The sequence below is a fragment of the Lycium ferocissimum genome, chromosome 2 (assembly GCF_029784015.1).
Source record: "Lycium ferocissimum isolate CSIRO_LF1 chromosome 2, AGI_CSIRO_Lferr_CH_V1, whole genome shotgun sequence".
Lineage (NCBI taxonomy): Eukaryota > Viridiplantae > Streptophyta > Magnoliopsida > Solanales > Solanaceae > Lycium > Lycium ferocissimum.
Genome location: NC_081343.1, coordinates 59,352,560 through 59,376,136, shown reverse-complemented (window position 1 = coordinate 59,376,136; position 23,577 = coordinate 59,352,560). Strand labels below are relative to the sequence as shown.

Here is a 23,577-nt window from a genome sequence, read left to right as displayed (position 1 = left end):
TTGAGTTATATATGTCAGATCTTGCTTATCATAATTTCTCCATTACCACATTATTAACTTTGTTGTTCTTTAGCATAAGTTCCTTTTTTCCAACAAACTACGACATAACTCAAAAAAGATTTATAGACGTCAATAAAGAGGATCTGTGGCCATCAAGAGTGGATGATGGAAATACTAAAAAATTACACACTACATATTTAAAGATAAATAACTCAAAATATAAAGGAAAAATTTACACTTACTTTATTTCTTAATGTGGAAAGAATATATCGTTTAATGTGGGGGAAATATGATACTTAAAAATATTTGAATTTGAATAGAAAGATAAAACTACTTAAATTTAAATTTAAAGTGAAAAATAATATATTTGAGTTGAGATAAAAGAATCTTAGATTTGAAAAAGTGACTTAATAGAAAGTACGGTTTGATTCCTTTGTCGTTTTTGATCTAATCATATTTAATTGGGTATAAAATATAGGTTTAGTTAAATAGGTTTGATGCGTTAAAAAAGTCTATTCGTTTTTTTTTTTTTTAAAGGAATTTAATGACATGACATGACAAATAGGAGAGAATGATGCCTTTGAAGTGTTTAGTATATTTTGAGGAAAATAGTGATAGTTGAATGACTTTATTATCTTAAAAGAAATAAAAGTGATATTTAAAGGTAATTTTCCAAACTTGAATTATGGTTTAGGAATTAACTCTGTATGTCACTTGTACAACATTTCACGAGTTGGACAAGTGATATAATTTAGGATGACTTACACCTGACAGAACCTGAATTGACCATTCAATGTTTCCTCTATCAACAAAAATAACTTCAAAGGGGAATAAATTCACACAATTTTTTTTTTATCCAATTGGAACAAGAATTGTTTGACAAGTGGTCTTGAGTGAGCTGAGTTATGTTCTGATACACGACACGTATTTGACACAACATCTTGGAGCATTAATTATTGACAAATCGGGACATGATCTATATTGTGATTAGCCTATTTGACTGGCCAATTTTGACTTGGTCCATTCATTTGATACTCGAAGTTATTTTGGTACATGTACACATAAAATGCATTGTTCTTTAGAAGTGCAATACCATTAGTATCGTTCATTCGTAACCATTGTATCTCTAACGAACTGATTCCTTACCTCCTGGTAACAAAAACAAAAACAAAAATAGCAATTGTATCCTCTAAAAAAGTCTTAAGGTTTCATTAAACCAATTTATTACCCACTTCTTTGGCATAGGGTTGACCTACCAAGACAACAATCATATGCTAACGTGAACGCACGAGAAAACAGCAAACATCAAACCTTCTCCAAGAACCTCGTTTCTTAAACTTATCTTCCTGGTTGTAAGGCAATATTTTCAACTTAAAAAACCACACTACAGCTGTTACGACTACTATGAAATGGACTGTCCTGCAATGCTACAAAGTGAGGACAAACAAATAGGGCAACAGCAATTTTGCTGATACAATGAACATATTAAAAACTAGTTAAATGAAAATTCTAGTCCTTTGAGAAAGCCAAAAGTATATAATGTTTCTCCCAAGCAAAATGGACCAAATACGCAACAACTCTAAAGTAACCTTGAGCAGATGTTGGCGTAAACATCTATTCACTCAGTAGATTGGTCAAAACTTGATCTGCCAATGCTGTGAGAACTAAATTTATAAATCTAACACTAAGATAAACTGAAGGCATACTGTCGTCAAACACCGCAATATTAAACAAGACCTGATCCTAACACTACGGACTACTAATACACTGGAACCAGGGTAGACATTAGAACATGTGACCCGTTGCTCGTGTGGTCCTAAGCCAAATATCTGTTTACAACTAAATGTTCCAGCCAAAGGACGAACCATGAAAAAGAGAAAGAGAGATCGATAGATGCAGAAACACATCCAATTACAAATAAGCATATATACAAATCTCAACACAAATCTTTGATTTTATTCACAAGTCATGAATTATATGTATCCCAGTCAAACGTAGGTTGTGAGAACACCTCATAATCAGTCGGCCCTTCTACAATGTTGTCAACAGTCTGTATGCCTTGTAATAAAGTTGGCTGAAAAGCATCATTATCAGAGGGCAAAATTTTATACATCACTAACAACCCAAGTGTGAATATGGCTTGAAGTTTTGTTGAGTCTCCTCGTACAGAAAAGAAAAGTAGCATCGCGAGGAGGAACAAGTCAACACAAAACCTCATGATAGATAATACAGTATCCATCAATCTCCCATCATTACCAGCAGGGAAACCTCGCACTCTGTATACAAACAGGAAGTTGTACTTGTCAACCACATACCTGTAACCAAAGTAAACTGCACCAACAGGAACTACCAGAGGAGCAAACGAACAATAGATCAGGGTCAGGGCAAATATTGTCAGATTGAAGGCATAATATTGCGCAAAATCAAACTTCGGTTTTGGAACCGGTGAGGTTCGGCTGACTGGAGGGTATTCAGACAAATCTTGTCCTGGGAAATCAATTTCATTTGGAGATGCATCATTTAAAAATCCATTGTTGTCAGCAACCACAGTTGAACTCCTTTCATGAATCAGAGGCCTCTCCAAACTATCAATGTCTTGATTTTCCAATGGATAGTCCTCGATCCTTTCTGGCACCAGCTGAAGCATGTCATTTTTTCGAAACTTTTGAAGCTGCTTCTTAATCCAAGGGATTGGAGCTAATAAATCAAAAGATATACCCAAGAAACTGCTTGAAATTAAAAATGCAAGAGACGAAAGGCATGACCTTGTCAAAAAGGAAGCACTCATGTACTGCTCGATCTTTTTGCAATCTTCTCCATCCAAATAACAGCGACCCATACTTAAGAGCGCACCCTCAAGAGTAGACTCGACCAGAGCCCTAAGGAGAATCAGATTTACCAGAAAGAAGCAAACCATTTTCAGTAGTGCAGCCCTTTGCTCACCAGATACAGTAAGATGTCGTTCAAATTTCGAAAGATAAGAAAGAACTGAAGGGACGACAATGTACATGCTCACAAAAATCAGAACATTGGGCAAAAATTGATATATTATTGTTGCTAGCCAGCTCGAGCTCTGCACCCAGTTCAGCCACATCTGAGCATGATCCATTGCTTCAGCATTGATTATTCTCCCTGCGCTTTGAATGGCACTAATCACAGCGAGTGGAGAACTGCAGAATAGCAGCATCAAGAGTAGGCATGTGTTCACCAACACTCTGCGTAACCTTAAAGAGAACTTTGTCGATCCCAGGTGGTTCCAGTATATGTCAGTAGCTAAAGGAGCTCTCTCTACTTTCCACTGGTTCCTCTGCAGTTGCAACTCAATGACAGAAAAGAATCGGCCATATCGCCTCCTCTTCTCATTTCGGAGGTCCTGGACAGCCTTATTAGCTGTAAAGACATCCTTAAACACCACAAAAGCTACACCAGCACCTCTTGCCCGCCCTTCTTTATAAGATGCCATTTCCATCTCCAAATCAGCTCTCAACTCTTGCAACTTTCTCAACCTCTCTTCATCTGAAAAACCCAACTGATCCATCATACGATACCACATATCCTTGGCCTTTCTCCACATAAAGCACAGTCTCCCCAACAAACCTCGAGCCTTTACACTATCATTATCATCCTCATCATATTCCTCACCCTCATTCAAATAACCCCGTGACTCAATCCTCGACACTAACTTAGATATATCTTCCCGAACCTTCACCAACTCTGTAGCTAAATCATCCAATGCACACAAATCCATAGGCACAACTACTCTATACACTTTTCCCGGATACTTCTGCTGAAAATACTCTACCAATGGTCTCTTATCAAAACCTAAAGTTTTCGGTACACCCTGCACCATAATAGTAAAAATCGCACTGCTATTCCCACCAGGGCTACTCGGAATTCCATAGCCATCTCTAAGCCTAGTAATTTTCAACCTCTTTTGTATTTCACTAATACCATAATGTACCAAAACAACAACAATCACAACAAATAGAAAATGAACCCAAAGTAAAGGAGAACCTTTTTCAATATGATTAATCGTAGTTTTCGAGAACTGATCAGCCATAGGAGCCTTACCAGCATGAATATTCAAAGGCAACATAACAGCAAGTGCAAGAAAAGCTATAAATAACAGCAGCGCCGAGCTGCCGCCCTCAATGAGGAGATATTGCGCAGCGTCGGCCCCACAGTGGCGGGCAATTTCGATGCCCGTCGCGTGCCACGCAGCGAGGAGTTTAGAGGCAATGGCTGTGGGACCGGGCATACGACGGTGGTCGCTACGAAGTTTCCCGAAGATGAAAATAAGAAGGCAAGTTAGAGCTCCAATAGCGGAGATATTGAGGAGGTACTGGATGTTACCATACCAGGCGACGTCGTAATTGAAGTCCCCGTCACCTGAAGGGGGTGGAGAGAAAGTAGTAAAGGATGACATGGAAGGTGGGTATGCAGGGGAACTGGAAGAGATCATATTGAATTGAGATTGTTGAGATAGGGTTTGAAATTAATATGAAGGGAAGAGAATTTGAGATTCATCTAGATTTAGGGTTTTTGGCGGGTTGGTTAATTGCAGAAACGATTGACCCGAGGAGGTGATGAGAATGTGGAAAGGTCATACCTTTGGTGTTTAAGATCTGATTTCAATTTTTCAGGTATAAAAGTAAAACTCCTGTTCCTGTTAAAGCCTATCATAATGACACAATTAGTACTTTTTAGTTACTTCACCATGTGGGAAAGAAAGGTACTGTTAATGCTCACACAACTGATATTGCTAGGCCCAATAGAGATCAACCGACTTTTTCTAAGATGGACCAAATACGATTCTAAGGCCCAAATTCGAGTGTCTGCTGAACATAGTAGATTTTGTTGAAGGGTCATTCGCACAAATGACCTATTCCGTGGTGGTCTTTAATTTTTTTCCTTCAGCAGTTTCGGTGCGGTATAACTTAGATTCCGCTCAGAAAAGTTTACATTTAGCTTCGACATATATATCATAACATTCACACAAATTAAGCCGGAAAAGCCAAAACTATGACTGACTTAATTTGTACTGGACTTGTGCCGAGCGAGACAAAAGTTTAGTTTCCGAAGATAAAAATGTTAAAGAACTTATGCCGAGCCGAAGCGGGTCTTATATTTTCATTAAATAAGCAATAGGGAAAAAAAAATTAAAAATCACAAATATGAGGGACAAAAAATTAAAGACCACTGCGTTTGAATGCCAATCCGCGCAAAAACTTCATATAACGACTCACACGACCGAAATTGTTAGGCCCAATAGAGATAAAACCGACTTTTTTCTAAAGGACCAAATACGATTCTGAGGCCCATATCTGAGTTTGTGTTGAACATAATAGATTCTATTGAACTGAGTACTACAATGGTAGATGTAGATCCATCACTGATTTCTGAGGAAATGATGGATAAAGACACCATTACAGGCTCGATAATAAAATTATAAATGCAATTACAGAGAGTCACAAGTAGAGGTGTCAAATTAATGGATCAGGTCAAAGTTCGAACAGGTTGAGACGAGTCAAACCAATCAAGATTCAACTCACTCAAAGTTTACTTGAGTCAAAATGAATTGAATTAAGTTATTGGTAGGACAAAGATAATAACCCAATTTTATTTAACTTGAACCCATTCAAATATCTTGCTAATATTTTCTCTGAAGAGGCTCATGCATTTAACAACAAATGCTAAATCTTCACACTCCTCCATTATTCATGCAATTATTTTTCTGCAACCGTAAACAGCTTATTCTTTTCCTTCTCCAATTTTCTTCTTTTGTCCACGAATACCTATTCATAGGCTTTAATTTGTTATCAGTCTTCTCTTTTTTCCACCACCGTACGTCATGAAAAAATGTCAGGTTCATCAAGTGATTGGACCTTCAGATAAACACAATCTTCACGTATCCTGAAATAGTAAAACGTGAAGGCTCACTTCAAAATGGGCATCATATCTTATGTAGTATCTTACTTTACCCCATGAAAAATATATGTAGTTGACTTCAAATCTTGAACTTACGAAGACTATTGGCTGAACATTTTCAGTTTCAGTGCTCAGCCTCAAATGTTTCATAATTAGGCGTTTATTATGGACTTGAGTGCTTGAGCTTTCCTTTTCTTTGTTGACTCCAGAATTTGTGCTTTCATATTTCGTTGCCTCCCATCATGTTGCTTCAGTCCTCATATGGCATTTGGACAACTTTTTTAATCTTTTCTTCTTCCTTTTTGAAAATTTTCTCTAATTAATTAACAAAATTGGATTTTTGGTACTTCTTTAAAATTGTTACAGATAAAATGATTGTTTTGTAGTGGCCAAAATCTGACTTGGGCCAAACCTGCTGATTTTCGGCATCAAAATCGGTCTATGCAAGACGATTGACAGGTAGCTTTAACAATTACTCCTTCCATCCATTTTTACCCATACACTATACTTGGAGAAACTTGAGATAATTTTACAATTCATACATATTTTACCCTTATTATTAATGCTTTAATTATTTCTAATTCTTCTCAACATTGGATGACTTATAATAATTATGAGTAATATAGTAAAATTATCATTTTATTTATTGCTTCTATCAAGGGGTGTGCATGTTTGAACAAGTAAATGAATAACTCTTAAGATTTCTCTTGAAGTGAAGATCTAGATGAAAATACTTTATTACTCCTCTCTTTTGTTCTAAAATAGTTATGTATTAGACTTAGATGAGACTGAAACATCTAGAAAAGTCCCATTATGTAATATGATGCATAAGTAGTAAACATAATATTATCTTTTGAAGCCCCACAAAAACTGTTCACCTTTATCATTCATTGTTATTACTATAATCAAAATATAAAGATTAATCAAATCTAATGCTGTGAGAACCATTCACAACTGGAGTTACAAATACCAAATAAAAGGAAAAAAAGGCATTTTTAAGGAATACTTGACTACTAATGACGGGGTCAAAAAGGAAATTTGCACCTGACCTTTACCCTTTCATTATTTATATATAAAAGCTGCGTAGTGCATCATCACATGGGTTGATCAATTAAAACCTGCAATTTTTCATTAAAGGATAAAGCAGACACTATTATAATGACAATATGTAGATTAGCTTAATAAGAAGAACAAGCTCTTCTTGTAAATCATATATAATGGCTTGATTTGGTCCGTACAGAAAATAATTAATTACTTAAAGATTAAAATAAAGAAAAATTGAATTTTATTTTCAAATGAGGAAGATTTAATGTATAATTTGTTGACTTGATGATAATCACAGGTCTGTTCAATAAAATAAAATAGTCGACTGTATCGGGTATGCATTTCCTGCATATGTAGTCTGCCTTGAATTAATTGAGGTTAATTTTATTTTGAGTTTGACAATTGAGATTGTATCTTGATAAGAGTAGTTATAACACATTAAACACATGATCTTTTTCAATGATGACTTCCACCATAAGAAAACTTCAAGTTTGTGACATATACTCTCTCTGTTCACTCTTCTCCAGCTTGGACTTTGCACATCATTTAAAAAATAAAAATTGATATGACTATTAGACCACATTATCCTTATTAATTGATATTTAGTCTTAGTCTTGAGAAATAATTTGGGAATAAGTTTTAATGGTAAAGGTATAAAAATCTGAAATAAAATATGTTTTTCTCTTGATATACTAAAAGTGACAAGTAAATGTGAAAACGTATTTTTAATATAGTGGACAAGTAATTGTGAACGGAGATATGGAGGGAGTATATATTAGGAAGTAATATGATTTCTTTTCACTATATAGTCTTTTTGCCAAAACAAGATAGAAGTGATAAACTTGTGAAAAGTAGAGGGTGCATTAATTATTTCAATTAATTATTTTGGTAAAAGGAAGTACTTATTATACGTACATCAAAAGTAAGTGGAGTTCGATATGATTTGAGTTAAGGAAGTAAGAAAAGGAATTTTTTATTTGTAAGCTGATTTAGAAAAAAAAAAAAAATCTAAATTAATCTTGAAGTTCCAATATTGATCACAACAAGCAGAAATGTCCCAATATTATATAATTGCTAGATTAAGTATTTAAAAACTGCAGGCGTCCTTGAAAAGAAACAAAAGCTAAAAAAAATGTCAATCTTTCAGAGTAAAGAACAGCTTTGTTTCACACCTTTTGCCTCCATTCTTTCCTTGACAAAGAGCTCCCTGTCACATATATAGCTTATTGATTTTATTACTATTTCATATATACACTAGTAATTATTTGAGACAACGTACACAAGCTAATTAAGCTTATTGCATGCTTTGACCAGCTGTGCATCACCCAAAAGCGAATATCACGTAAATTTGTATTGTGCTTTAGATTTTTTTATTTTCTTTCTCATTTTAATACGAGATTCGCCTAAAATATCATGAACCCTTTTTTAGAAGTTTGTTAATCCTTCGCTATTTGACCCACCTTCCTAGGCTGGCCCTCAGGCCTCAGATAATGGGGCGTCAGATTAATAGTAATCTCGCCTATAATAAATATGTAGTTATCTTGCAAGCTGTAATCAGATAGCATAAAAAATTTATACTATATTACGTAATTAATCAATTAAGCTATACCTATACTTAAATCATATACGGCAGCACCTACTACGAAGATATGTAGAAGAGTTTGTACAGTGTGAGCTCCTCAATGACGTCTTTAATTTGCCCCAAATCGTATCTGCCATGAGATCCTTATTCTGCAAGTATTATATGCATGAGATTACCATGATATTGCCACCCAATTTCGTACTTTATTAATAACACAGCTTTCAAGAAAGCACCAACGTTTGAATCACGTACAAAAAATGTAAAATGAAATATTCCATCTTATTGTGCCGCACTCACTTTAATATATAGAAAAAAATGATTGAGACTCTTGCTATCTCGTTTTATTTGGTTCACAAGTATTATAAAATTATAACACTAATTAATGATAACGAAAATTACTAACTAGATAATTAGAAATCGATGCTGTTTATAGTCAGCAAATGAACGTGATGGGTCGTGATTGCAAATTCAACAAGTTTCTGAAAATAAATTGGATGTTAATTTTTTATGAGAAGAATTGAGAGAGCACCATTAAATAATCTTGTAGTACTGAAATGTACGCAAACAAGATCGTGTACACACACCCATATATAATACTAGTATACACGCATGCAGTGGTGGAATTAGAATTTTTACTAAGGGGTGTCAACATTTAAAAAAGTAAATATAAGATGAAATTACGGGGGTTCAACACATAATATATATACATAAATTTTTTTTTTTTTTTACGTATTTACATAGTATAATTTTTCGGCGAAGAGGTGTCGGTTGACACCCCTTGGAGGCATGTGGCTCCACCACTGCACGCATGCATAAGAATGAGTGCGTTCTTGTTCACATATACAAAAACAACGCAGAGAACTTTCACACTTTCAGTAGGATTTAATCTAACGTAAGTAACGTAACTGCGAATATAATTTCATTCTAGGTTATTAATTCTACTTATTATGAATAATTAGATGTGATTATTTTTAAATTTTCATGATTTGACGTAAATTTCTTTTGCAAGAATAGTAATGACCAGTGCAGTTGTATTGACATATTGTTCATTCCAGTTAAGGAAAAAGTAATAATGGGAGTTGCTTGAATGTTAGCTATTGCAATCAAAACTTTTTGATCCAAACAGGTTTGTTACGACTGTTCATGCACGTTAAGTTATGACGATTGCCTGAAAATTTCTTGAATTTGGTAAATTGAGCTGGAGCTTTGAGGGCAAGAGGGACAACACATAACTTTCTGGGCTTTGCTGATGTAACTTGTTAAATCACTGTATCAGATTTTTAGCTGTAAAGAACACTCTTGTTATCATTTGGGTTGATTCGTTTTAGCTCAGCCAATTTTTGGCATATTCCAAATCCAGTAAGTAATATTCTCTTTCCAAAACTCCTTTATTGACTCTGAAATAATTGATGCTGAAAATCATGAGAATGAGTACATTAATTTAAATATTATATGTTCCAAAATGACATGTGCGATGACTATAGGTGAATAAAATTGTGGACGTTCAATATGTGTCTGAACATACGACCTCCGAACCAAATCTAAAAGAAAGGTCAGTGCCCAACTCAAACGGAAGTTTAATGGACAGTAAATCCGGAGATAGTTAAATTTCAAACTCGTGATTCTTAGTTTGAATTATGACCTTTTAGTGATTATTACAACAAAATTATTCGAGAATTTTGATCAATACAGTTTTTTTTTTTTTTTTTTTTTCATAAAGAGAATTGTTTTGTCCGTTATTAGATGGACTAGTTTCATTGTTTTGCCCAACCTTGAATTTAGCATTCTTATTCATTGGATCCTACTGTAGATAGTTGTAAACTGGCAATGTTGTATGCAATATTAAGGCTATAATTACATTTATAAAATAAGCTCTTCTCATGTTGGAATATTTAGAGCATAATACTTCTTTGTGTTTGTTAATGGCGATAGTAATCATGCCATCTAAAATAGTTCCGCCAGGGAAGAAAAATTAGGCATATTACTAAATTGTGATCTTATCTACACCTTGCTAAGCGTAAAACATTATGTGTTAAATTAAGATTATAGTGCAAAAACATGTTATAAAAAATTAAAAGAGAGGCATCTTTGGCAAAAGAAAATAGAGTATTTGATTGACCTAATTAGTTGTTAAAAAGTATTAACCTAGAAATATTATACAAGAGAGGCTCTGTGGCAAAAGAAAACAAGAAAATTGTGGTGACATGACATCACGGTTTGAATTGTAAATTTTTAACTATTGAGCTATATCTTTTAGGTATGTTACAAATTTTATTTTTTTGAAGCAAAAAACAGGAGGGTTTGGAAGAAATGACAATGTAATCATTTGTTGGAACTAAGATTTTTGAGAAAATCAAGGAATAAAAAAGAAATAAGAAAACCGCGATGTGCAGAAAGCGCCTCACTTATCCAGTTTCATTTTATTGTCCTAGTTTAGTTAGTTTAAGGGAGATGAGTAAACATATACTGATATACAGATAGGCTTAATGCATATTTAGCCTCTCAATTTGTACGAAATCTCTTTAATACGTCTTTACAGCAAAAGTTTTACACGTAAAAAATTCCCCAACCGTGTCTGTAATTAATACGCACAACTACGTGGCACATACATGTTTAACCAAAAGATAAATATTCCAACTCACTAATTTAAACATGGATTTTGGCCTAATAAACTGTGTTAGAAAGTAAATTGCGCGAATAGTAACTTCTATATAAAAAGTTTTAAAACGAGGTAATGAAATAAAAATCATGATGGATATAAAAATTATTCGGGACTAAAAACTTAGTGTTGGGCATGAAAAATCCAAAATCAACTGGAAGTTGTATTTTAAATTTAGAAAACAACTTATAACTTATTTTTCAACTCACTTTTCACTATTGAAGTTATTCAATTTTTTCCGGATAAGGACCCGTTTGACCATGAGAATTATTTATTTTTTTCGAAATATTTTTAACTTTTTTCAAAAATTAGTATTTGGCCATAGAAATTCCAAGTACGTACTTAAAGTTGTATTTAGACTTTGAAAAACAACAAACTGTGTTTTTTACTTTTTCCATTTTCTAATTTGGACCCTGACTTTTGTTTTTCTGTTTTCAACTTTACCCTAAAAGTTTTTTTTTTAATATAAAAAAAACCCCATTTATACTAAAGACCCAGCTTCAAAAGGGGAAAGAAATATGTTTTTTATTCTGGGTCATTCTTGTTTGAATTTTTTTCTAGTATTGATAGTGTTTAGCTACTTGGTTTAGTTTTTTCGGGTTTTATATGGAGTACAAGTGAAAGGTGGACTTGATGAAGCAGTTTTTATGCATTGATTATGTTTATTACTAATTGCTTTGAGTGATTTTGCTATTTTTTTTAAAAAAATTAGGGATATCAAATATTATTGCAAAAACGTACTATGACCAAACAAAATTCTAACTTCAAAAATTTCAAAACAAGTGAAATTGTTTTGGTTTTCTATACTACAGGGAAGTGAGGTATCTTTATCTTATTTCTATTGTCTCATTATAAGGTGGAGCCCATGGCAATTGGCAACCCATTTGCATTGCTGGTTTTCAGCCATCGATTTTGATGGTTTTTCTATTTAAAGGGTTTTTTTTATTTGGTCAGAAACACAAGAAAAGAAACTCAAAATACGAAATATAAAAAAAGGAAAGACTTTCTCTTCAGTTAGTTCAATCACACACTGATTCAGAAAAAAAAAACCTTCTATTTCCTTCTTTTATCTTCTTCAAATCTTCGTTTCCTTTCTTATCTCTCACCTTCAACTGAAAACCAGATAGAGAGAGAAAGGAAAACAAAAAACTGAACAGAAAAATAAAAGACAGGAAAAAGACTTAATCTTTTTTCTGTATTGATATTCTTTAACCGTATATTTGCATAAGCAGGTCTTGATTTTTGATGGATCTGTAGATCTAACACTTTCAGTAATTGACAAGAAGATAGCATATACAACTGTAAGTCTTCTTGTTTTCTTTATTTAAGAGGCAATTGTTAAAGCTGTGAACTTGGTATTGTTTTTTTTATGATTTCCTGTGGGTCTTTACTGCTATTTTGTTCATTGCACATGTGGTTTTACTGGGTTTTGGCTTTTACAACCTTATAATTGACCCTTTCTTTTTTTTGTGACTATAATGGGTTAGTTTGACCATGCTTTTTTGCCCCTAGTTGTGTTCAAATCTTGAGAGATTTGTAGTTTGTGGGTTATGATTATCTTCATTGCTGTTGAAATTGGGAGTTATTCTTCCAATTGAGTTGTTGATAAAGCTATGATCTTGGCTCTCTTCTGTGGTAGTTGAAGTTGTTGTTTACCTGAATTTCTTGTTGTATTTGTTACCAATTTGTAGGATAAGGGAGTAGTGGTGAAAGTTTTTAGTTTGGACAGTTTTTGCATCCGTTTGGATGTTGAGAAATTGGCGGTAAGCTAAGGGTGAAATGAGGGATGTTATCAAAGTTAATAAATTTCCTGAGGGCATGTTGGCGGCCATCTTCGGACCGTTATGTACATACTGGTCCAGATTCAGCTGGACGGCAAGATGGACTTCTTTGGTATAAGGACAATGGACAACACTTACTTGGTGACTTCTCTATGGCGGTTGTTCAGGCCAACAATTTGCTGGAGGATCAAAGCCAGATTGAGTCGGGTTCTTTAAGCTCCCTCGATTCTGGCCCCTATGGAACGTTTGTCGGGGTGTATGATGGTCATGGTGGGCCTGAAACATCACGGTATATCAATGATCACCTCTTTCAGCATCTCAAGGGTAAGCATATTGGATATATTTGTCTAAACTGCTTGTCTGCCAAGTATTCAGTTGATAACTTGATCTTGATTACTTTGCAACTTATATATTTGCAGGGTTTGCAGCTGAACAAAGTTCCATGTCTGTTGATGTAATACGAAAAGCGTTTCAAGCAACAGAGGAGGGATTCCTTTCTCTAGTTGCCAAGCAGTGGCTAACGAAACCGCAGATGGCTGCTGTTGGATCTTGTTGTCTGGTTGGGGTGATCTGTGATGGGACCCTTTATGTTGCGAACCTTGGTGATTCCCGAGCTGTTTTGGGGAGACTTGTTAGGGCTACAGGAGAGGTGATAGCCCTTCAGCTTTCAGCTGAGCATAATGCAAGTTTTGAGTCTGTCAGACAGGAATTACATTCTATGCATCCGGATGATCCGCAGATAGTCGTTTTGAAGCATAATGTATGGCGTGTAAAGGGTCTGATACAGGTATGCAAGGCTAGGTTTTCATCCAGTATTATGTGCTTTACATGGATTTCCTGTTTTAAAGTATCTTGTATTAATCTGACAGATTTCGAGATCTATTGGCGATTTATACCTCAAAAATGCGGAGTACAATAAGGAGCCATTGTATGCAAAATTTCGTTTGCGAGAACCTTTTAAAAGGCCCATATTGAGTGCGGATCCATCAATTTCAGTGCATGAACTCCAATCATATGATCAGTTTCTCATACTTGCTTCTGATGGTCTTTGGGAACATCTTAGCAATCAAGAGGCAGTTGATATCGTCCAAAATAGCTCTCGCAATGTATGCTCCTTCACTTGAAAGCATAACATATCTTATTCTTCTTTTAATTTCTTAAAATTATTTTTTTACAGTCATGGATAGAAAGCTGGTCTGATTTCATTAGGCGGTGCATGTCTAATTTAACGTATATACAAACTGAAACCACATATCCTGTAATGGACTACTGCACTGAAAGCTTTAACTATGAAATATTCCTTTTTTGGTGATACACAATTGCATTGCATGTAAAAATTACATTATTTTACATGGTATTCACTTATTAGCGTCCTGATTAAAGAACATATTATTTCAGTAATAACACCTTGAGGACACTTAATATAGTGCTCGTATAGAAGTACAGTACGTTAACAATATGCCCTGTCCTTGACATACAAGAAACAAATCTTACTCCTAATCCATTGATCCTCATCTGTAGTAAATAAAAGGCAAAACTATATGTAGCCACGATTCATCATTAGTTTGTCCTTTGGGGGACTTTTCTTCAAGTGACATGTCTTATTCATGTTATACAGACATGGTGAGATAAAAAGGTACAGAAATCGTGAGATAAACAGAAGTGCACAGGATGATTAAATCCAAGACCGGGCAGCATATTGTCAAGGCATTGAAAGTTTACTGTTGCAGTCAAATTAAGAAATAAAAAACTGACAGTTGAAAAAGGCAATAAAGAATTGTTAGAAGCAGAAATCCTTAACAAAAGCTTATCAGATTAACAAATAACAATTGTTTTTTGAGTAATGAAAAATGAAACTAAGAACTTCACAGTTCGTTGTTCCAATGCTTGAATGGAAGTGTGAAGGGTTTATATACTTCCCTGCCAAATTCTCTTTTGTGCTATGTTCTTCTATGTCTTCCTGGCATGAATATGGTTGAGTTTCATCTGAATGTTGAGCTTATTGGTAAAGTAATTACATTTTCTAAATTGCAATCTTCAGGGAAGTGCTCGGCGGCTTGTAAAAACTGCACTGCAAGAAGCGGCAAAGAAAAGGGAGATGAGGTATTCTGATCTGAAGAAGATTGATCGTGGTGTGAGGAGACATTTTCATGATGACATCTCGGTCATAGTCGTGTTTCTCGATTCAAATCTTGTGAGTAGGGCCAGCTCACTTAGAGGGCCCTCTATATCTCTGAGAGGAGGTGGTCTGAACCTCCCAGCAAAAAGTCAGGCTCCCACTCCCACATAACTTGGTACTGCTTCAACTTTTCACTCTGTTGTATACTTTGCTGTGTCCTTACTGAAACTTCTTATGACAAGATCTTGTAGTAGATTAAAGAGAAATAACAGAAGGTGCAGCGCTAATTTATTCTTTTGATGTGTAATGTAATGTCTTTTTATGTTCAATGTAACGTTTAACTTGGAACATGCGTCTTATTAACTTTATGAGCAAGCAAGAAGATAGAAAGAATTTACTGTAGAGATTCTTTCTTGAGGATGTACTTTTCTGCTTATTTCATTTTCGTTCTTACCACCTGACTGATTCGAAGATATTATGATATAGATGTTGTAGAACTGAAGTCCAATGAATGAAGAATTATTATGTTCTATCATGGTCCTGTTTGCCGTGGAATTGTAACTTTCTGGTAACTCGATTATTTGGTCTTCATGATTAATCACTCAAAATTACAAAGACGTTTAGAACAGTGCATCAAGTGCAGCTGTTGCAGCCAAACGCCATTCATCTTGCAGCCCATAATGTGTTTTTTTCTCCTGGAAATGGATTCATGACTGTTGATTTTGGGCACTGTTTTCCAGTTTGGTTACCATGGCATCGGCCATGTATGGACGTTTATTTTTAGAGGAGTTTCCCACTGGAGTCGCAATTTATTTGTGTATCTTGAATTTTTGGCACCTAATAATCAGCAGTGAAGAATCCGTTGATAAGTTTTAATTTGGCAGTACAGCATTGATCACTACTAGGACCTTCCAGAAGCAGCACTGAATAATGGACCATGTACTTTATTGACATTATTTGTTTGACTGACCAACAGTAGTATGTGGGGGACAGCTGAAAAATTGACCATTTCTCCGTGGCATCCATAAAAGTTTCCTCTGTACTCTCGGGTTGTTGATTAATGAATTTATTCAGGTTTCCTATTCTCTGAATGCACATGTCAATTCATCCAGTTTTTTATGCACTTATTTGCTACTATAACCTATTAAATTGTGTTGATAGTGTAAAGACCTAAAGACCCCTAAACTTTGACTCATCTTATATTTGTTACCCCCAGCAAAAGAAAAGAAAAAAAGATTTCCAACATCTTCCATGAAACGTGCTTTAAAATTAGGTGGATTTTGATTAAAAAAAAAAAAAAATGAGAGCTTGCATGAGAGAGAGCGAGCATTTGTTAAAAGATTTAGAAAGTTGACAACATTGTGGAAGAATTTCATCAATGTTCAGGCGATGACATTTTTATTATCCGAAGAAAGAAGATTAGTGGGTTGGAGAGGAGAGGAGAGAAAGTAGAAAGAATTGGGAAGTCCAGTTTCACAAACTCATTTATTATTGCCACTAGTATTTGTTCAAGAACGGAATTGTAAGTTTAAATAAACCAGAAACCTTTTAATTCCAAAAATATCCTAGGGTGAAGTTAACTATCGATCTATTACTTTAAGCACCACTTGAAGTTCCTTGGTTGATATTGGCGGGAGAAAGAGGGGAAGGAAGAAACACGTGAGTTTTTCGACTTGTCGAAAAGTGTTTACCTACACCATGAGTTTCCCCGAACTAGCTGGCAAGTGTTGCTATGGTGTTGGATTTCCAGGTTGGCTTTTCACTGCTGCTGAACAAGGACACATGAATTTGTTTCATCTTTTTACGCGACCATAATAAACCTCCCAGACATGGGCATGTTGAAAGGTTTTGATTCCGAGGAGGAATTTTGTTGTGATCGTGTTACGAAAAAGTATTAATTTCTTCTGATCCTTTGTCGTCAAACAGACTATTTTTTGGCCCTGATTCAAGGGTCTCCTTGCACGGGTCCGGAACCAAAATGCCCAAAAAAAAAACATTTTCAACCAAAATACCCCAACAAAAAAAAAATGTCACGAAAATACCTTTAGCGCAGTAAATAGAAGTTAACGGAGACGGTTCCGTTAACTGCTATAGCGCAGTAAATTACTACGCTATAGTGTTTGTCTTTTTTTTTTTTTTTTTTTTTTCCGGCTCTTTTGGTTAACCCTTCTTTCGTTATACTTTTTAACGTACTTTGACCATAGATTAATCATGCTTCGGGACCCCGAAACTTCAATATTTTATATAGAACCCTACTTATTTTTGTGCGATTAATAAGGTAGGATCAACACATCAAGGATACACAAAAGTTCGGATGGCCGTTTTAGAGGTTAAAAAGTGCTCGAACGCCATTTTCGTTTCAAGGCTCGGTGACATTAGCTTGAAGCTCTTTACGAATACTTAAACTTGTTCATTAATAATTAATCAAAAGTTAGTCAAAATGGCAAAGATTCATACAAAAAAAAAAAAAACTTAATTAAATTGCATCATTCATAACCTTGAGTAGATGAAAATACTTAACATACTAATTCATTAATAAGAAACCCAAACTTTTAAAAATACAATCATCGAAGTAAGAAAAAAAACTTAAAAAACATTCATCAATTAATGCCCTTGAGTTGAGCTTTCGCCACCACCGCGAGATGTGCCACCACCACTAGAGGTACTTCCACCACTAAAGTTTCCTCCACCACGAGAGGTACTTCCACCGCGAGATGTAGTTTGACCACCATGCCGTAAGGGACACTTGCGCTTATCATGACCAACATAATTGCAAAATGAGTATTTTCGAGTGTATCTCCCCGGTGGAGCATCCATTTCATTATGAATACGCGAGTATGCATTCCTTCTGAATTTACAGATAAATGCTTTATTTACAACTATTGAAAATGGATCCGGTGGGCAATAACTATCACTACCAAGTGGGTAGAACCTTCCAAAGATACGTTCTTGCATAATTTTCAACGAGATATTCCTCGGCCCATGTACGAGAGGCGTTCTTTCTCATTGTGATAAAACACTTGAAGGCATGAGAACATGGCGTGATATGATTTCCACTTCGCGCATGTGCATGTTCTTGAATCTCACAAATTGTGTGAACGTTACCTCCTTTACCTTGGTGCACACTTGTTGTGAGTTCAAATATGCGCTGCGGGGTTGTACTCCATCCGGTCATGTTTCGAGCCTTATATTTGTGGTACTCGAACGGTTTAACGGTTTTGGCATCCATCTTAGACCTTCTGCCGTGTGCTTTGGCCTCTTTTGATCTACGACGAACCGCTCCACAACTCCGCTTAAATGTCATTCTCACCATTGCGGTGACGGGTAGTCCCCATGTAGATTTCAACAAGCCATTGAATGACTCGGAGAACATTTGTTGTCGGATACCCCATCGCCTACCTTTATCCCGGTGTAATGTCCATTTGTCTTTATTAATTCCATTTAACCGGGAAGGCTTCCTCATTCGCCCGCCTAATAATGTCCATCCAGGTTAAACTTCTCTCCGATGCTCGTTGCAGCCGCCCACATCCAATTGCAAAGTCTTTGGATTCGATATGCCTTTTGGAAGTTTGCCTTCAAATGCCTTAAACAATAACGATGGTAGGCAAAGGGTGGTCGCCACCCTTGCAAATTGAACATATTGTGCAATATGCCAGCATGTCTGTCTGATATCACACATATTCCCATGCGATCCTTAATAACGTGTTGCCTTAAGTAGTCCAAAAACATACCCCACGTACTAATGCTCTCATTAGCTGCAATTGCAAAAGCTAAAGGGAATATAGCTCCATTTGCATCCATTCCAACTGCTATTAGCAGCTTTATGTCATACTTCCCGTACACATGTGTTCCATCTATTGATATTACAGGCCAACAATGAGCAAACCCATCAATGCATGGTTTGAAGGCCCAAAATACAAAATCAAAAATATTACCGGGCATACCAAGCTTCGATTTGAGCTTCCATTCAACAACGATACATGATTGAAGTGTTGTAGAGCCGCCATGTATCTCGGCAACGTCTTGAAAGAGCCTCCCAATTGCCGAAGACTATTTCATGTGCACGCCTACGCCCAAGATACGCCTTCCTCCTAGTAACGGCTTTGTTATATACTTTCGGATCGCGCTCTAATACAATCTTTAATAGGGTACCTGAAAAAGTTGAAATATCAGCATATAACAACAAGTAACATTATATTAACACCAAAAATAAAATAAACTTAGGCGAAGGGGATACCTTGGGTTTTCTCTAATGTCGCTAACTAATACACGCGCAATCAAATTAGTATCTAGATTGCAATGATCATCTGGGAGGTCACCCATATCACAAGTGTGTTTTGTGTAGAACTTTGAAATAGTCCACATCTTTTCGGCAGCTTCCTTACCACGAGCATCCATTCGCGACCTTGATACTTTCGCTTACGGACAATCGCCAAAGTTTTCGTGTGGAATCGTCAACTTTAAACTCCCTCATCCCCGGATGCAATAAATCTTAACATAAAATTTTCGCAATGATTTTTTCGAGCTGAAAATCATCCATTTTTCAATATGAGCCTTTTGTTTTACCAGATTCAATGGCTCTTTCCACAAACTTCGCCGAATATGATCATCATTCCTAGTAAAGACAAAGGCATCTGGGCGATCTTGAAGATGATCAAGATAGGGGATCTCGTCGGAATGCCACTAAATCGGGTCGACTCTTTGCATTGAAATTGGCTTTGCGGCCGAACCGAGTCGATTCTTTATTCAAATGGTTGTTGTGAATTCGGTTCCTCCTCGTGTCTTGGGATCGTTCATCATGTCTTGCACAACGTTCTACTTGATGTTGAGGATTAGTTCCAACCTCAATCTCATCGTCACTTTCCTCCGCATTAGGTATTTCCTCACTATCGCTGGGTGATGTCACTATATAATTCGGATAATCTGGACCATCCATAGCACGCCTTTGCCTATAATTTGGTGCAACCACCACATTCTCCCTACACAAGAAATTAGGGTGTTTTAACTACTACACATCAAATAACACTATTGATGTTAAAAAAAAAATAGACGTACCGATAGTAATCAACTGCACCGAAACTTGAGGAAGGACCATCGCTTTAAGTTGTTGGATAGGCTGAGGATGTTCCAACCTGATTCATCCATCCCGATTGAGGAGACCGTCCGATATGATCCATATCAGGTAACCCCTAAATAATATAATCAACATCATTAATAGCATTCAAGTGCCATTACACATAATAATGATGATGATGATGATGATGATAATAGTAATAATAATAATGTAAAAAATGAATATTTACCACTGGCCGTCAAATTGCTGACTTAAACTATCCAGAGGCATTTGGCTAGTCAAAATGCTTTCATAGGTACTTATGTCAGGGTAATTGTGTTGATAAGTAGGTTCCGCTTGAATGACTTCGGCCTGAATTATAGACGGGATTTCCCGACGAGGTCTATTTCGGGCTTCCCGAGGAGCCCTAGCCATGAATTCAAGTCGATTAATGGGGACCTTCTCTATATACATTTCAAGGATATTTAAAGTTATGCATTTCCTATAATCATAAGACGCCTTCAAAAATCGATCAACGAATCATCGTCTTGAATGTACCTTTGTCCATAACTAGTTACACCTTGCGGCGTAAATGACGTTGGATATTTTTCAATTATATTTAGATCAAAATCACTTCTACTAACTTGTAGTCTATTATACAAGACTTGGAGTAGTTTTGAGAATTTTAAGTCAAGTGAAAACTTAACATGGTATTTTGGGGAAGAATCATAGCGCAAATTATTTTCCTCGAATATAATTTATCCGTCCCAGAATAAAGAAACTTTAATTCTTGGAACATCTGCCATATTTTGAATAATTTAGGAGGAACACAAAACGCAAAAACTAGATGAAACTTTGAATTTTTTGCTTTTTTTGCGTTATACGAACTCGGTATTTATAAAATTTGAAGTTTGAATATAGAACCAACGCATGCATGCAATTACAGTGTCTTGCAGTGTTATGTCAAATCAAATTAAGTGCGGAGAGTTGCATAATGCATGAAATAAATGCGTTATGGTAGGTTCCAGCAATATAGCGCAGTAAATAACTGCGTTAATGCACTCAGATAGAGTATAACGCAGTAATTTAATGCGTTATACTAGCATAACGCATTATTTTACTGCGCTATACCACTGCACCATATTGTCACCTCAACTGTCAAACAGAAAAACGTCATGATTCGAATCAAACTTTATATAACGTAATTTGACGAATAGTTGTTACCAACCACACAACATTCCACACAAAATTGAGCTACTATGTCATTTTTTGACCAATTTAGAGATATTAGTCGTGTTATATCGTTCACTTCAAAAACATATTTGAAGCGATGGGTAGGACACAGGGAACTAGATGATGATGATTTTCATTACTCAAATAACCCTAACGATAGATTCAATCGAGAATACAATAATAAAATGACGAGGAGTAGGATTGGCGTGTTAGGGAGGTGCAAAGACCGGAGCACAAGTTAGCGTCGTAGGGCTTAAACGCCCAAAAAAACGTGCTATGTCAATGCCTCGCGGAACTCCACAAGAGTTTAATTTGGCTCTTAATCGTTTTTCGCGAAGAGAACAATCTGATGCAAATACGTTACCATAGGGTAGAATATGGTATACATGGTAGCACAAGATTTAGATCCAAGTGGGATTCGAACTGTGAAATGTCCGATGAAGATTAATATTTTTCTTACAATAAAGTAAGTAGGTAGGGTCATAAAGACCCTCCCCCCCCCCCCCCCCTAGGATATTTGGGGGTTTGCAACTATATAAGTAGCCCTTTCTTTGTTATTAGACTACACCATATTCAATGTCGAGTAGTAGAAACTCGGCTTGGTCTTTACTCCTTCCAAAAGAACCAAATAGCGGTGATGATGAGAGTTCAAATCATAGCGAGTTTTCGAGCGATACCAGTGATTTCAAATTAGATGAGCTAAATCCCTACCTTCTTATAGAGCGTAATGATGATTTCTGCAGTGTGAATATTCAAATCCATGGGAATATTATTGCGGTTTACACCGAGAATGGTCACATCGGCTTGCCGAATCAGAATGTCTTGTTTGTAACTTGGAAAATCTCAACGCTCCAATCCCAACAAGGTACTCCTTAACCATGCCTCAAGTAGGTCTAGAAACTTGCGAGCTTGCCGTGCAAAGGATTAAAAAAGAAAACAACAGGATGCTGGCAAGACGATGTAGATTTTACATGCTAAAGTTGGCCGAAGAACAAGCATCATCAACCGGTAGAGAACTAAGCACCGAAAAAAGAAGTGTCTTAAGAAACCGCCAATATTTTTTGAGGACGATATTGAGGACTTGTACTGCGATGATGATTAAGAATGTTGTGATTTTAGTTTTAAGTTTAATATATCATTATCTTTGTCATTTTGAAGAATATTAGTATGTTAAGTATTTTCATCTACTCAAGGTTATGAATGATGCAATTTAATTAAGTTTTTTTTTTTTTTTTTTTTTTGTATGAATGCTACCATTTTAACTAACTTTTGATTAATTATTAATGAATAAGTTTAAGTATTCGTAAAGATCTTCAAGCTAATGTCAACGAGCCTAGAAACGAAAATGGCGTTCGAGCACTTTTCAACCTCTAAAACGGCCATCCGAACTTTTGTGTATCCTTGATGTGTTGATTCTACCTTATTAATCGCACAAAAATAAGTAGGATTCTATATAGAATATTGAAGTTTCGGGGTCCCGAAGCATGATTAATCTATGGTCAAAGTACGTTAAAAAGTGTAACGAAAGAAGGGTTAACCAAAAGAGCCGGAAAAAAAAAAAGACGAACACTATAGCGCAGTAATTTACTGCGCTATAGCAGTTAACGGAACCGTCTCCGTTAACTACTTTAGCGCAGTAAATTACTGCGCTAAAGGTATTTTCGTAACATTTTTTTGTTTGTTGGGATATTTTGGTTGAAAATGTTTTTTTTTGGGGCATTTTGGTTCCGGGCTCTTAACACTTTTGCTTTCTGGAGGCCAGGGAGCAAGTCCTTTACTAGGCTGGACACAATACCTGATTGTGCCTATTCTGACATCACTTGGCATGATGGCCACTTCTATGGTGATCTTCGACTTCACGTCTTCCCAGAAAGATTATTATCCAACCACCGCGAGAGTTGTCAGAGGGATACCTCCCGACTCAGTTGGCAGTTGCCAGGTTTTCGTCGTCTATTCAATGGGTGAACTATTAATGATCACTCGAGACGGAGCTTATAGTGACAAGGGCGATGATAGTGGTCATTATGGGGCTAAAACATTCCATGTGTACAAGATTAATGACGTCGATAGGGAGGGGGAGAGTACTAGTACTAGCTATCAGGAGATTAAAGACTTAGGGCAATAGGGTTTTGTTCGTTGGCAATAGTGCCACTGTGGCTATTGAACGATTAGCTGCTG

General features: G+C 36.0%; 2 protein-coding genes across 3 annotated transcripts; one reads left to right on the top strand and one right to left on the bottom strand.

The window, feature by feature from the left end:
* Positions 1-1,867: 1,867 nt before the first annotated feature.
* On the bottom strand, positions 1,868-4,700 carry LOC132046397 (CSC1-like protein At4g35870). Its single transcript, XM_059437021.1, has one exon. It carries the CDS (start codon positions 4,460-4,462, stop codon positions 1,967-1,969), a length of 2,496 nt encoding a protein of 831 aa, XP_059293004.1. The 5' UTR covers positions 4,463-4,700; the 3' UTR covers positions 1,868-1,966.
* A 7,467-nt stretch (positions 4,701-12,167) lies between these two features.
* LOC132046396 (probable protein phosphatase 2C 60) lies at positions 12,168-16,011 on the top strand. 2 transcript variants are annotated; one of them, XM_059437020.1, is made up of 5 exons: positions 12,168-13,318; positions 13,414-13,781; positions 13,864-14,100; positions 15,036-15,288; positions 15,600-16,011. In XM_059437020.1, the coding sequence occupies exons 1-4, from the start codon at positions 13,000-13,002 to the stop codon at positions 15,282-15,284; spliced, it is 1,173 nt and encodes a 390-aa protein (XP_059293003.1). In that variant the 5' UTR covers positions 12,168-12,999; the 3' UTR covers positions 15,285-15,288; positions 15,600-16,011. The 2 variants fall into 2 exon arrangements, with proteins under 2 accessions (XP_059293003.1, XP_059293002.1); XM_059437019.1 differs by lacking the exon at positions 15,600-16,011 and having other exon boundaries at positions 15,036-15,569.
* Positions 16,012-23,577: the final 7,566 nt, after the last annotated feature.